The following is a 12,946-nucleotide window of genomic DNA, read 5'->3' on the forward strand; positions in this document are numbered from 1 at the left end:
AGAATAATAGTGCATTTGAGGACTAACTCAGATTTGATTATGAAAAATGTCAGTGTCTGCTGAGTTTGACTGCACATATTATTTTCTTTTAAAACATTTTATTCTGCAAATCCCACAAGGATATTTTATTTCTCAGAGTTCAGTTAAACAATATCTCTAATTTATATTTAAATACAATATTTCCTATTAGTGACATACCAGTTTAAAGTGACTTTTCACCCTGTAATCATAAATACATATTTTTCCTCTTACCTGTGGTGCTGTTTATCAATCTGGATTGTTCTGGTGTGATTTGTTGAGTGTTGGAGATATTGACCATAGAGATGTCTGCCTTCTCCTCAATATAATGGAACTAGATGGCGCTCGGCTTGTGGTACTCAGAGCTCCAAAAAATACATTTGGAAAACTCAACAGCAATGTCTCTTTCCAGAAACCATGACCCGGTTACTCAAGATAATCTGCAGACCTTTTTGTGAGCAGTTATGTATGGAAACGATTTTCTTTGTTCCAAACTACACCCACCAATCGTATCATCTCACAGAAGGAAGGGTGCAGCTACTCATGGACGTGAAGCTCGTGCTTCTGACAGTGTGAGATGACTGATAGCGTCCTTCTCGGCTTAGCTGTAAAGTTAGCTGGCTCTGTGCTTCTGTAGGTGAGCCAGCAGGAGCTGTGCGTTCGGTAAGTCGGTAGAAAAGAAATAGTTACTACATGAAACTGCTCACAACAATGTCTGTGGATTATTTTGAAAAACCAGGTTGGGATTTCTGGAAAGACACATTGCGCCACAGGCTAAGTGCCATCTACTTCCATTAAGACATTGCAGAAAAAAGTTGCAGCGGTGTGAACTGGCTGGTCGGAGTTTGACTCAAGCTGGCTGATAGTGTCACCTGCAACTCAGCTGGTCAAATCACTGGCAACTGGTTTCAGAATGTAAAGCACGTCACCTGTTTGAACAGTCAATCTGCAGTGAAGTCAAAATGTTAATAATACATGTAGTTGCTCCATCCTCCCGTGGGCTCTGGTTTTGTCCTCACTACGTGCTGGTCGCTGTTGCTTTTCGCTGTGTGTGCTTCTGCCCCCTCATACACACACATTCTCATCAACTGATTTATTGGTGCTGGTTATTTACATTATTAAGGCGTATTTGGTTTGGCTGGTTTTGTTTGTTTTTTGTCTGTTTCATCACTACTACAAATGCAGCTGTAGCCAGTATCTCACTATCACTATCCCCATCAATATTTTAGGAAGCTACAAGTTGTGTTCAGCCACAAAATAAGCCTGAAAAGCCAGAAGTCAGAACGCAAGTACAGAGAGTTGTTGCATAGAGATGAAACACTGTCTCATCTAGTTGTGTTGTTGTGAACCCGCAGGTTTTTAGAACGTTGCAGAATGGCGCATCGCAAGTAGTTGCCTATCTGAACTTGTGTCGTTGCGAATCTCTGGTCTGAACTGGGCTTCGTATCTGAGGGAAGGTAGATATCTCTAATGCTTATATCTCAAACAAGCGGCAACTCACACCAAGAAAATCTATACTGATAAATAGCACTATGGGTAAGGGGAAAAATATGTATTTTTGATTTTGGGGTGAACTGTCCCTTTTAAGTATAAGCCAATAACACAATTCAAAGATGTATCTATCTTGTCTGATGTGTGTGTGCTGTGTATATATATACTATATGTCCTAGCTCCTGTATCAACGACATTTTATCTGTTTGATTGATGAGACCCAAGGCACTTGGGTGAACTGAACACAAATAATACCTTTTATCATACAAACACATCTCTCTAAATAGTAAAGCACTTCATCATGCCTATTCTTTACTATCATACCAAAGCTCGGGCCAGTTGTTCCAGCTTTAAACCTACAAGTGAGGCTCCACTTAATTTTGAGATACACCCATATCATGAATCATCGGATGGTATATTGGGTAAGCAGTGAAAGTGAGAAAGTTACTGCAACATCACTCTCTATCAAGTAGGCTATTTAGGTTGTAGAGTGTGAAGTAAATTGACAGTAGTGTCAAGGCAATCACCGAAGAGCTCTAAGCAGTGGAGCTTTTTAATAAGAGCTTCATCATGGGAACGTTTTGGGTTTTAAATAGCTCTGGGCTCATTACTGAAAACCTTTAGCAAGTCACAGTTATTTATTTAAATTCTCACAAAACAAGATGTAAAGAGACACATTTCTATCTGTCACGGAGTACACACAAAACTCGGCTCACAAATACGCAAACATCTTGTCAGCTGTGGTTTAAGCATTAATATGTATTCAGCCTAAGCAGTATGGGATCCATATTATTAGTCTACAGGTTTTACATGAAGTGTTCTTGCTGAAACATTTCAAGGACCCTCTGATGTTCTCTTAGATTTGCTAAATTATCTGCTTTTTCTGTTTAGAAATTCATACATTTGTATTGATGAATGACACCCTCAGTGTTACAATTTGAGTACGTAATTAGTCCCAGATCTCTTCACAGTAAATTGCCATTCCCAGGTCCAGGGTCCTGGACTTTTTCTTCTCCTCTCAGTTTTGTTCCCCACGAGCACACAGCAGATATTGAGCAGTAGATTACATATGAATAGACCCTTATCTCAGACAGCATTTATGCAAGGTCATTTGCAGCGACTGCCACACGCATTGAATAACAGCCATTGGTTGACTGTATTGTGAAGGCCATCTTTTTCTCTGTTGTCTGGCAGAAATCTGCGTTTTGCATGTTTCACCTGTGAAGAGAAGATGGAGAAAAGGTGAGTGAGTGTGCGCGCACATCTGCTACCTCGCTTAGTCTGTCTGTCACCGAAAAAGAAAAATGTTGGCTGTTGTGTTTATTGCAGCCTTTCATATCAACATATTGCTAAAGGCTAAGAGGAGTGTTTGTTTTATTTTTTTCCTGCAGGGTTTGAAGCTTAATAGAACAAAGCTTCGTTTGATGCCTGCAGTGATTACTCTGTAGTTGCCGAATGCACAAGTTGTTTCACAGTCTTTTATACAAATATACCAGTTTCTGTTTCTGTAAACATATCCACACTTAAACAAATGTTGGAGCTTTATAATTTTCCCCCTCATTGGATGAGAAATCCAAACCCTTAAGGGTGAAACATTTAGCATTTAGTTTATCTTAGTCATGAAGTAAAGGTCTGTGATACAGTGCAGGTGAAAAAGTGTCTGGAACATTATTTGCTGATCTAACTAGCATTGCAAACGAAATAGTTGTTTTGTTATTTCTAATTTCGACTACGCACTAGGGTTGGGAATCAGCAGAGATACGATATTATCACAATACTTAAATCATGATTCAGTATTATCGCGATGTTAAACATATTGTGATATGTGATATTGATATTGTGATAACATATTGCAATCTATTACTATTTTTCAACTGCAAATTATGTCCCCAAAGTAGGGTTGCAGCGATATATCGCTTTGAAGGTATACCGTGATATAAAAGTTGATGATTATCATACCGTGTACATTTGCTTATCTACGACATTGAAAAAAAAAAAAAAAAAATGCAACTAGACGGAGAATCTCCCCTTTATTTTAGTTATTTTCGAAGGGTAAACTTTTTATACATACTTCTATTAATAAATGTTGTCAAGTTTCAATGATGGAAATAAACATTTGTTTAACCAAAAATAACCTTTCCATTTTCATACCTTTAATGACCATTCTGAATGGTCAAGATAACACTTTCAGTCTGTTCATCTCACTTCAGTCAGTTTTATGAAGCTGAAAAAAGCAATTGATTTTATTATAGTTGCTATCAAACTTTTAATAACTGATAAACTGACAAAACTTATTGTCAACTTGAATTTACTTGTTTGGCTGTGTAGTTCCAGTGTACCTTCATACGCTGCTGAACACATTATGTAGCAATACAAAGTGCCATGAGCCCGGGGTAGTTATAAAGGATCGCACCTTCAGTCTAATCTGCTGTTCAGATAATGTTTTTGCTCCTCCGTGCTGGCATCGCTCTGTTCTGTGCAGTGTTGCATCTCTGCTGTTCCTTCTTTAACTTCATGATGTATGTGCTCTTAAATGTCAACTGCTTTACTGCAGGGTTCAGTTCCTAACAGGGTAATCTGTCCTCCGAGGTGCTTGCCAGATCTGCATAACTTGGGTATCACCAAGAATGACAAACTGTAATTGCTCCTTTTAGCTTTACATCATATCAGGGCGGCTTGCTTGTCATAGGATTTTTTGCTGATCTGTAGTAATTATGGCATTATTAGTTAATATACAACATCATTTAGATCCACGTAGTGAGAGAGGCAACACTGCTGCAGTGCTGTTTTCACAAAATTAAGATGTTTACTTGTCAAATTAGGTTAAACTGTTTTTTTGCCAAAGCTTTGTCACCACATTTTTGGTGACATCGAGCAGCACAGCAGACCAGCAGTGTAAATCACATTGTTTGTGACTTTGCTTTATGGACCAACCTAAACCATATCATATCTTGGCAGATTAAAAGCATTTCTCTTTCCTTAAATTACCAGAAATCCTGGCTCCATTTAGCGTCCCATAGTGTAGCTTTTGATCACATTTACTGATTTCTGGCAGTGCTAAACATTTTATTGTACATTAACCCAGATAAAGCTGGCAAGACATTTCTTGAATGTGCAAAAACTGTAAGCTGAAAGGTCTAGCTTTAAACAAAGTACAATCATATATATAGGATAAAGGAAGAGCATACATTATGGTTAAGAGCTTTATTATATGTTGTGCTGTTTACATAGACACTCATATTAGCCTAAACATGATGTGAATCACTCCTTGCTCTTGTCTCGGTTGCATTAGGGTCGACTCGTCTTTAAATGTTAATAAATGTTGACAACATTTTGTTGCTTTCACAAACATATCTGAACTAGTTAACATGCAGTTCTGACATTGTGCTGGTAATGAAAGAAAAAGACGAGCCTCCATAAGCCTGACATATTTTAGCCCTGGAATTTTTCAGAACATTAGCTGATAGTTAAAAGTTAAATTCAAAGGCCCCCAAAAAAGAGAGTGCAGTGCTTAGCAGCGACTCAAATATTACCCCTCCTTGTTAATATTCACTGCATTATGCTGTGCATTCTACCATCCACTTGAAAGCCAATTACTGTTGAAAAGTCCACCACTTTCATCCTGCAATCTGCAACAACAGGCATGCCTGCCAGTATGAATTTGGGATTTAACTTTGCTAATCTTTACACAGGACAATGTTACCCAAATGTAAAGAGAATGCAAATAAATTCAGTGTGAAGGGTATTTGCATTCTATTATAGGATATGGAAATTGAATGTCAAATGCAGATTTATACAACAATAACAAAAAAATCACTATACTCTGATGTTAAATATTAATCAATATGTGAAGAAATGTTTGTTTTACTGTAGAGGGTTCAGTTATTTATCACATTCTACTTTTTATTGCAGTTTGAGATCAGCGTTCAGTTACTGTGAGACCATGTATGTAATATTATCACCGTAGTCACAGGATTTCACCTCAGGGCTTCCTGGTTTTCTCATATAAAAGGTGAGGTTTGGTTCTTACAGGACACTTAATATCATGGACACAATAGGTCAGGTTATAGTCAACCCTCTGCACATCCATCACACTCCACAAATTGGTCCAGTACTTGGAGGTGGTCCCTTATACTCAGTTGCTGCTGTCGGATTGCTTATTGTGTGTTTTTCTAGTTAATGTATTCTCAGCAAACACCACTACAGTATACATTTCTAGTTGTCCCTACACACTCACCAATAAATGTTATGCTCATCGCAGAGTAGTATCTAGTACCATAACCGTTCAGCCATTTTCATTCTCTATTTCTGTTTCAGGCAGTTTCCTTAAGAGATTTTTATTTGCCAGTGTTTGTCAGCAACACTGACTAGCCTGGCTCTGTTTATGAATGAAGACATATTAAAACTCAGTGAAAGTCTCATATGTTAAACAGGCACAGCATCATCCATCACTGTTAAGTGTTCTTTTTCGCACATTAATCATTATTGGTCATGACTGTGAATACAAAGGAGTGCAGGTGAATTTTATACATTTTAAATCATAGGAGATTATGTAGCCTTGAGTCAAACATCAACCACTTTCAAATTCAAATTAATCAAGTCTTAATCAAGACATTTTGACAAGGAATAGTATTGGATGTATTTCAGGTGCTATGATGTTATGAGCTAATAAAAGTGGCTTTTTGAGTTTAGCCTGTACTGCTTTTTGGGGGGAAGTAGCAAAAAATAGGATGCTGTTTTGTAGTTTTGAAATTGCAGTACCTCAGATATTGTTTTGGTCGAGCCATTCTAAGTCTTATTATTCCCTGTCAGGTGAAACGACTGTGATGGGCAGATTCAAAACCACAAGATTCTATCACTTCGGGCATCATGTTGCATTTCCCTCCGTGAACATTTCTCTAAATTGCATCTCGACTGTAACAATGTATAGTTGACATTGCATTTCTCAGAAGTTTACTGATGAAATGGTTCGAGTAGTTTCATCCAAACTGCATGCCTCCATAGTGTTGTGGGTAATGGTTGCTATGGTCTCTGCGCGTGGTTACTAGGGCAGAATATTGATTTAATCCTCAAGGGCTGTGGTCCTATCCTTGGCGGTTCACCTATTGTTATGATAATAAGACATCCCCGGGTAGCCAATGAGTGATAATCTTGTTTGGTCCTCGGAGAAATGAAAAGGGTTCTCAGAGTGGTGTGTTGAAATATCAACCCCAGTAAAATCACCAACTCCATTACTGGTCAAGCCTGAAACTCTCATGTAGTCACACACAGCGAACCGTATCCCTGGTCTGCAAGAGCCAGACTGAAATGCTTTTGGGATTAGTCCATCTGTTGGAACGTCAAAGAAGATGGAAATATTTAACCCATGCTGTCACAAGAGTGGATACATACATTCATATAATATATAAAGCCCTTAAATCAGATGACGAATGAATTATATAATGAAGAAAACATTTATCCAGCTGGTTTGGGTCTTATATTTGCCTGCTTTACTTGTTTGCAGTGATATGAGAAGGTTAAAATGTGGACATTTCTGGAATTTCATTATATCAACGCGATAAATATGCAACCTGTAGCATTCTGGTATGCGAGCAAACATGTTGGCGGCAGAGACTGTGGGAGCAGATTAGAGAATAATAACACAGTGAAGGTGGTGTCCAGATTGAGAGACTTCCCCTGTGAGCACAGACACACAGGCAAAGCAGCCATTCAGCAGTGGGATGGATCCTGACTACTAAAGAGGGAGAGGGAGAGAGAGAGAGAGACTGAAAGAGAAAGAGAGGGAGGGAGAGAGAGAGAGAGAGAGAGAGAGAGCGCAAGAAATGGGGGAGTGGTGGGAGAGAGAGAGAGGAAGCGAAAAAGAGAGGCTCCACACGGCAGAATATAAATCTGTATGTTAACAGGACTAAAGCTGGAGGTCTCGAAGCGGCTTTAGTGGTTCTGCTGGTGGGGGGTGACCATACAGCATCAAGAGGTGGTCTTCCCTATTAACTGAGGATCTGTGCAAATAAGGAAGTGGAACCCGTGGGAGCTGTGAACGCCGGTTGTCAAGCACAGTGGTGGGCTGGTCGGAGGTCTCTGACCCCCTGATTTTTATTTCTGGAAGAAAAAAGAAGAGCCAAAAAAGACACGAGAGAAACAGGAAGGTGGCAGCGAGGGGACCAGTGAGCCATTTCTCTCTTTATTACTTCCATTCACAAAACCATTGCATCCCATTATCACAGCGATGTAGAGGCATTCTCTACGCTTAGAGGAGGAAGGGTCCCATTGACTGCTGAGGCTTAGCACCTCTCTCCAAACGCTAGCCCTTTTCATTGCAGTCCCCCCCCCCCTCATCTCTCGCCTCTATCCTTACGTCTGCTATTTTCTCTGTTCTCCTCTCTTTTCTTGTCCCTTGTATTCTTGTCCCTTTTCACACCACTCAGGAATCAGGAGGCATTGCGTTTTGGTAGAAGTGGGTGTTTCTGGAGCTGTCATTGTGTTTGGTGCCGCTACAAAGGACAGCTGAGCAGGGAGTGAGAGAGAGACGGCTTTGGAGATAATAAAACAGCAGCCTGAAAGAAAAGGGGGGACCTGGGACTACAGGAACAGCTGACAACCACTGGAAGGTGAATTGGGATGAAAAGAAAACTGTTACAGAGACTGACAACCATTTTAAGGTAGCTATTTGTTGAGACCATTGCCACTTCTGGAGGGGAATAAAGAAGCAGTGCAGCCAAACCAACACTGCCGTTTGGATTCTCCTATTGCTGTTGCTAAGCAAAGTCTTTAACCTGAAGTTCTTGGGCAGACAGTATTGAGCATCACTCTACAGCCATGAAGGGGAGCTCAGAGGAAAGCATTGAAAGCGTCAGGCCCTCCAACCTGCAAGCTTTTGCTAACATATCCACCCTACATGGCATGAGTCACATATTCGCCTATGGGCACATGACATTCCGTCGGTTTCTTTGGAGTCTTTCCTTCCTCGGTTCACTAAGCTTATTGTTGCTGGTCTGCATGGATCGAGTGTCATATTACCTGGAGTACCCTCACGTCACCAAACTGGATGAGGTGGCGGCGACGAACCTCACCTTCCCAGCTGTCACCTTCTGTAACCTCAATGAGTTCCGCTTCTCCAAAATCACCAGAAATGACCTGTATCATGTGGGAGAGCTCCTGGCCCTCCTCAACAATAACTATCAAATAGCCAACCCACACTTGGCTGAGCCTGAGGTTCTGGCTGCCCTAAAGGATAAGGCAAACTTCCAGAACTTCAAGCCCAAACTGTTCAACATGACTGATTTCTATAACCGCACAGGTCATGACATCCGTGACATGTTACTGCAGTGCACCTTTCGAGGAGAGGATTGCTACCCGGTCAACTTCACCACAGTAAGTCCTGATGCGCTCTCTTATCTTAACATGCTGATATTCTGCACAGTATGTTTGCTGTTCTATTTCCTGCTAGACCTGACAGCCTGTCCCTTTCTTTTTTGTTCAAATGAGCTTAAAGTGAGTTTTAATGTTGCTTGAGCTATTTATTTGAAACAGATGCCTGGCTTTAATGCATCTGGTACTCTTAATATAGTCCAGTGTTAATGTTGTGGTGGTTATTTCTTAAGTGTTAACAGTACTTCCAAAAGCTGCTGTTGTTGTTGGTTGTGTTGCATTGTGTACTGAGGTTGATGCTTGTGCTGTGCTGATAGCAAACAGTGCATACAACCTGTGATGAGGGAAAGATCCTGAGGTGAACTGCTGCAACATTTCCCTTTTTTTCCCAATACTGGATCGCTTTGAGATCTCTGAAGACAGCTCGGTTTTGAGAAGAGGGAAATCATTTTTTTAGGTGTTGTGTGTACCTATCTTGTGGAAACACCTTTCCATGAGGTGTTGTGCTGAGGTCGAGTTGATGGTTAAGGCATGCACACAGCATTTGTTTCTGCAAATCTGACGGATGCTTTAATAACTTTGTTCAAATCAAAGTTCCTCACTGATTATTGCTTTGTTATGAGGTCGGAGTCACCGTGCCGTCTGTTGTCATTATTTCCCCACCTTGTTTATTCTGCTCATTCAAATTTTCATCAGCGCTGCTCCAAACTATCTGTTTCAGACAAGTTATTTCTCAATTGCCGAGGGAAACAATTTAATGTTTGTTGTGCATTTCAAATGTCTAAACAAAACAGATACTTCTACAAAGATAATTTTAGACATCATTCAGGAAAAAAAGGTGCTGTGGTGCTGAGTTATCACCAAGCAGTCATACTGTGTGCTTTGATTCATTCAACACTCCATTTGGCTACGTATCCAATCAAGCATAACTCTTCATTCACCATTCTGTATGAATGAGGTTCAATAAATTGTAAAGGGATTGCTTTTAGTTTGTTGTGTTAGCTGATTATATAGCTGGTAATACATTACCCATTTAACGATGGAGTATTAAATTGAAAAGTAGTTTGGAATAGACACAGTAACATAAATTTGCCCCACAGTAGTTTCATGTGTTGATTAGAATTAATGGACTATATTAGTTAAAGCAGAGACCTGGATCTGGGTGACATCAGACAATACGTTGTCGTAAAGATCTTAACACACACGGTAACTGCAGCTGCACTGTGAGATGTGGCTGTGATATTTTTAAAAAGTGCCATTTACACAGGGAGCGTAAGTAGGCCTCAATGTAAAGGGTGGCATTTTAGTTAGTTTTTGTATTTTTAATTTAAATAGGCATATTCTGAAAGAGAGAAATTATGTAGACCCTGAGCCATACTTAAAATGGTTTAATTAGTGTTACAGTTAAACCAGCATAATGAAAAATAAAGTAAGAATGTGACTGTATTACTGTTAATCACTGTAGTTTATCTGAAATTCATGTGTACATTTTTCCTGTCATGCAACCTCCACTCTTACTTCCAATGCAAGAATATAAGTTTCGGTTTAATCAGACTGTTTCATTACTATAAGGCCACTTTATTTTAGTGAAATACAGATCCAAAAAGCAGTAGGCAAAGCAAAGCTCTCCTTGGCTTAGTCTGGATTGCCCATTATTTTATTTAAACAAGAGTACACTGGCCAAAAAGAAAAAAAAAAATAAAGTTGCAGCCTAGGGATAGGCAGCACTGCAATATCACTTGTTTCTGTTTCACTTCCTTCTCTTATTTTAAGGCATTTTATTATTCTCACTGCGTCTGTGTGTCCTATATCCCATCTCTTAAAGTGCAGGTTTGATGGAGTACCACCTAACTTACTTATCTCTCAGTTGAGTCTATCCACTCTCAAAAATACGATTTCTTATCTTTGTTGTATCTTTAATCAACCCTGAAAGAAATCCCCACAGATGGCCAGTTTTTAAGCGACCGACTCTATAATCTCCAGAGTTGATCAAAACTCTTCGCTCCTGTGTGAGAAGATAAAACGCTAATTTAATATTGATTTTCAGTCTTATTTATTTATTTTTCATTTGTATCACGAATATTGCGAATTGGGAACCTCTCCATTTACATGTTTGTTTCCAAGCAGCACTCAAGAGTGTCTTGAGAAACAAATCATTCATGGGAAGCTAATTGCCGTTGTTTTGCTTGATTGAAAATGCTTTCGCTGTAAAATGAGCTGGTAGAACACAGTTAATGAATTCTGATTTGTTGCGTGTTTACTTGTTTTTGCTGGGCAAATTTGGTGGTCCAGCAAACTGTGAACTTTCACCTGACCGTGAATAACTGGCATCAGATCTGAACAGCCTCGTTGATACCCATCCATCACTGTTGTGTGTTGTTTGGTTGGAGAGGGTGAAGCAGTGCCACACCACCCTGCATTTTGCTCTCAATGGGCAGATATGTGTTTGTCAGGACTTGGATGAGTGCCAGTATGCCATACCCATCGAGCTGAGTGTTTGGGGCTGTATCTGATAATAATCTCACACAACTAACTGCGAACACAGAGGCTTGCTCTCTAATAGAGTAACTGAGTTCATAACCTGCTTCTGTGGGAAAAAGAAAACATCTCGGCAGTTTATGAGAAAATCTTCAGCAGAAATTGTGAAATCAAGACATGCTTCTAATATACAAGGTTGTATTTTGTTGACTCTTTTGCTAACATGTGTCCATGCTGTTTTCTTTTCCAAACACGGAATCACTATTCACTGGCAGAATACTGATATTTAGATGACGACTACAGGAAATTTTCAATTACTCAAATTCCCCCACAGACATGTTGAGAGGAAGATTTACAATGCAAAGGACTGTGGGAGTGATGAGCTTTGACCTTGAATAAATGAAGGAAGAATTCCATTATGTCTGGGTTATGATGCAGTTGGGAAACAAAGCATTCAAAATGTTTTGCATTGTAATGGGGTGGGTGGGCAAGGGGAGAATGCATTAATTTGTATTTCCAATGCAATTAAGCAGTTTAGTCCATCTTAATGATTTCATTCAGCATATGTTACCACTGTTGTGAAAAACTGAGATTTTTCTTGTGGACCGTGGCCAAATTTTAGGAACATTTTGCACCACCTGCTGAAATTCAAAATAATGACCATGAAAGTTGGCTCTCTAGCGCCCTGTCAGGGCAAGCTGTTTCAATATTTTAAATCCGCTCTTTCCAGGGCAGTTGTTATCTTTTTAGAATATCATGGTCTTAAGATGAGTATATTCTGTAACCCCCAGATCCTTATGCTCGAGTTTCTTGAGCCTCGGAAGGATGAAAGACATTAACACAATCTCTTTGGTGAGGTGTAAAAATCTGCCTTTCAGTCTGAAGTGAACCAGAGTTCACATCTTCTCCTAAAATCTCACAGAAACTGCTTTCCATCTCTGCTATAATAGTCATCCTGATCCTTGAATCCTGAAACCTGGATTTGGGATTTTTCTATTTGAAGATCACAGAAGGATTAACCCGATTTTAATCTTGACATTTTGTCACCATATTGACAGTAATCCACTAAAAATAGTTTAATTTAACTCACTGGAGATTACACAGATTTATATTTTTAAGACAGAATCTGAGCTTAAATGGCTGTGTTCCTGTCAACAAGATGACCTTTATCAATATGTATTTATTGACTTGCTGTGGCTCTGAAAGACCATATGAGTAGCCTATGACTAACACCGTATGTAAATGGCACCTGAGTCGATGATAGACTGCAGCTAGTGAACAAGAGCTTGATTATCATAATCTGATAGTGTAGATGTAGCGCTCCATTCCTAAGTCCTGACAGGTCATGACAAGCCCCCCTGGGGCTACATTTCTGTCCATTTCTTACAGAGTGTGTAAAATCAGTATTCATCATCACATTTTGCTGAAGCTCAGTCTTTAAGATGTGAGTTGTCTTTCATCTTATCATCCAGATGACAGCAGGTGCCAAGGGGATGAAACATGGCCACAGTTGAGACGAGGCTGACTGACACAATGTGACTGGTGGATCTACACATTAGATATTTATGTTTTTAGGCAGAAGTCCTCAACA

At 39.6% G+C, this 12,946-nt stretch overlaps 1 protein-coding gene across 2 annotated transcripts in view; it reads left to right on the plus strand.

The window, feature by feature from the left end:
• The first annotated feature begins 7,243 nt into the window (after positions 1-7,243).
• The window catches only part of asic1c (acid-sensing (proton-gated) ion channel 1c), a 131,516-nt gene continuing 125,813 nt past the window's right edge, over positions 7,244-12,946 (plus strand). For both annotated transcript variants that reach the window (XM_049597630.1, XM_049597631.1), the window contains exon 1: positions 7,244-8,880. In XM_049597630.1, the coding sequence (XP_049453587.1) occupies positions 8,326-8,880 (555 nt within the window). In that variant the 5' untranslated portion in view covers positions 7,244-8,325. The remainder of the gene's footprint in view (positions 8,881-12,946) is intronic.

The sequence above is a fragment of the Epinephelus fuscoguttatus genome, linkage group LG15, assembly GCF_011397635.1.
Source record: "Epinephelus fuscoguttatus linkage group LG15, E.fuscoguttatus.final_Chr_v1".
NCBI classification, from domain to species: domain Eukaryota; kingdom Metazoa; phylum Chordata; class Actinopteri; order Perciformes; family Serranidae; genus Epinephelus; species Epinephelus fuscoguttatus.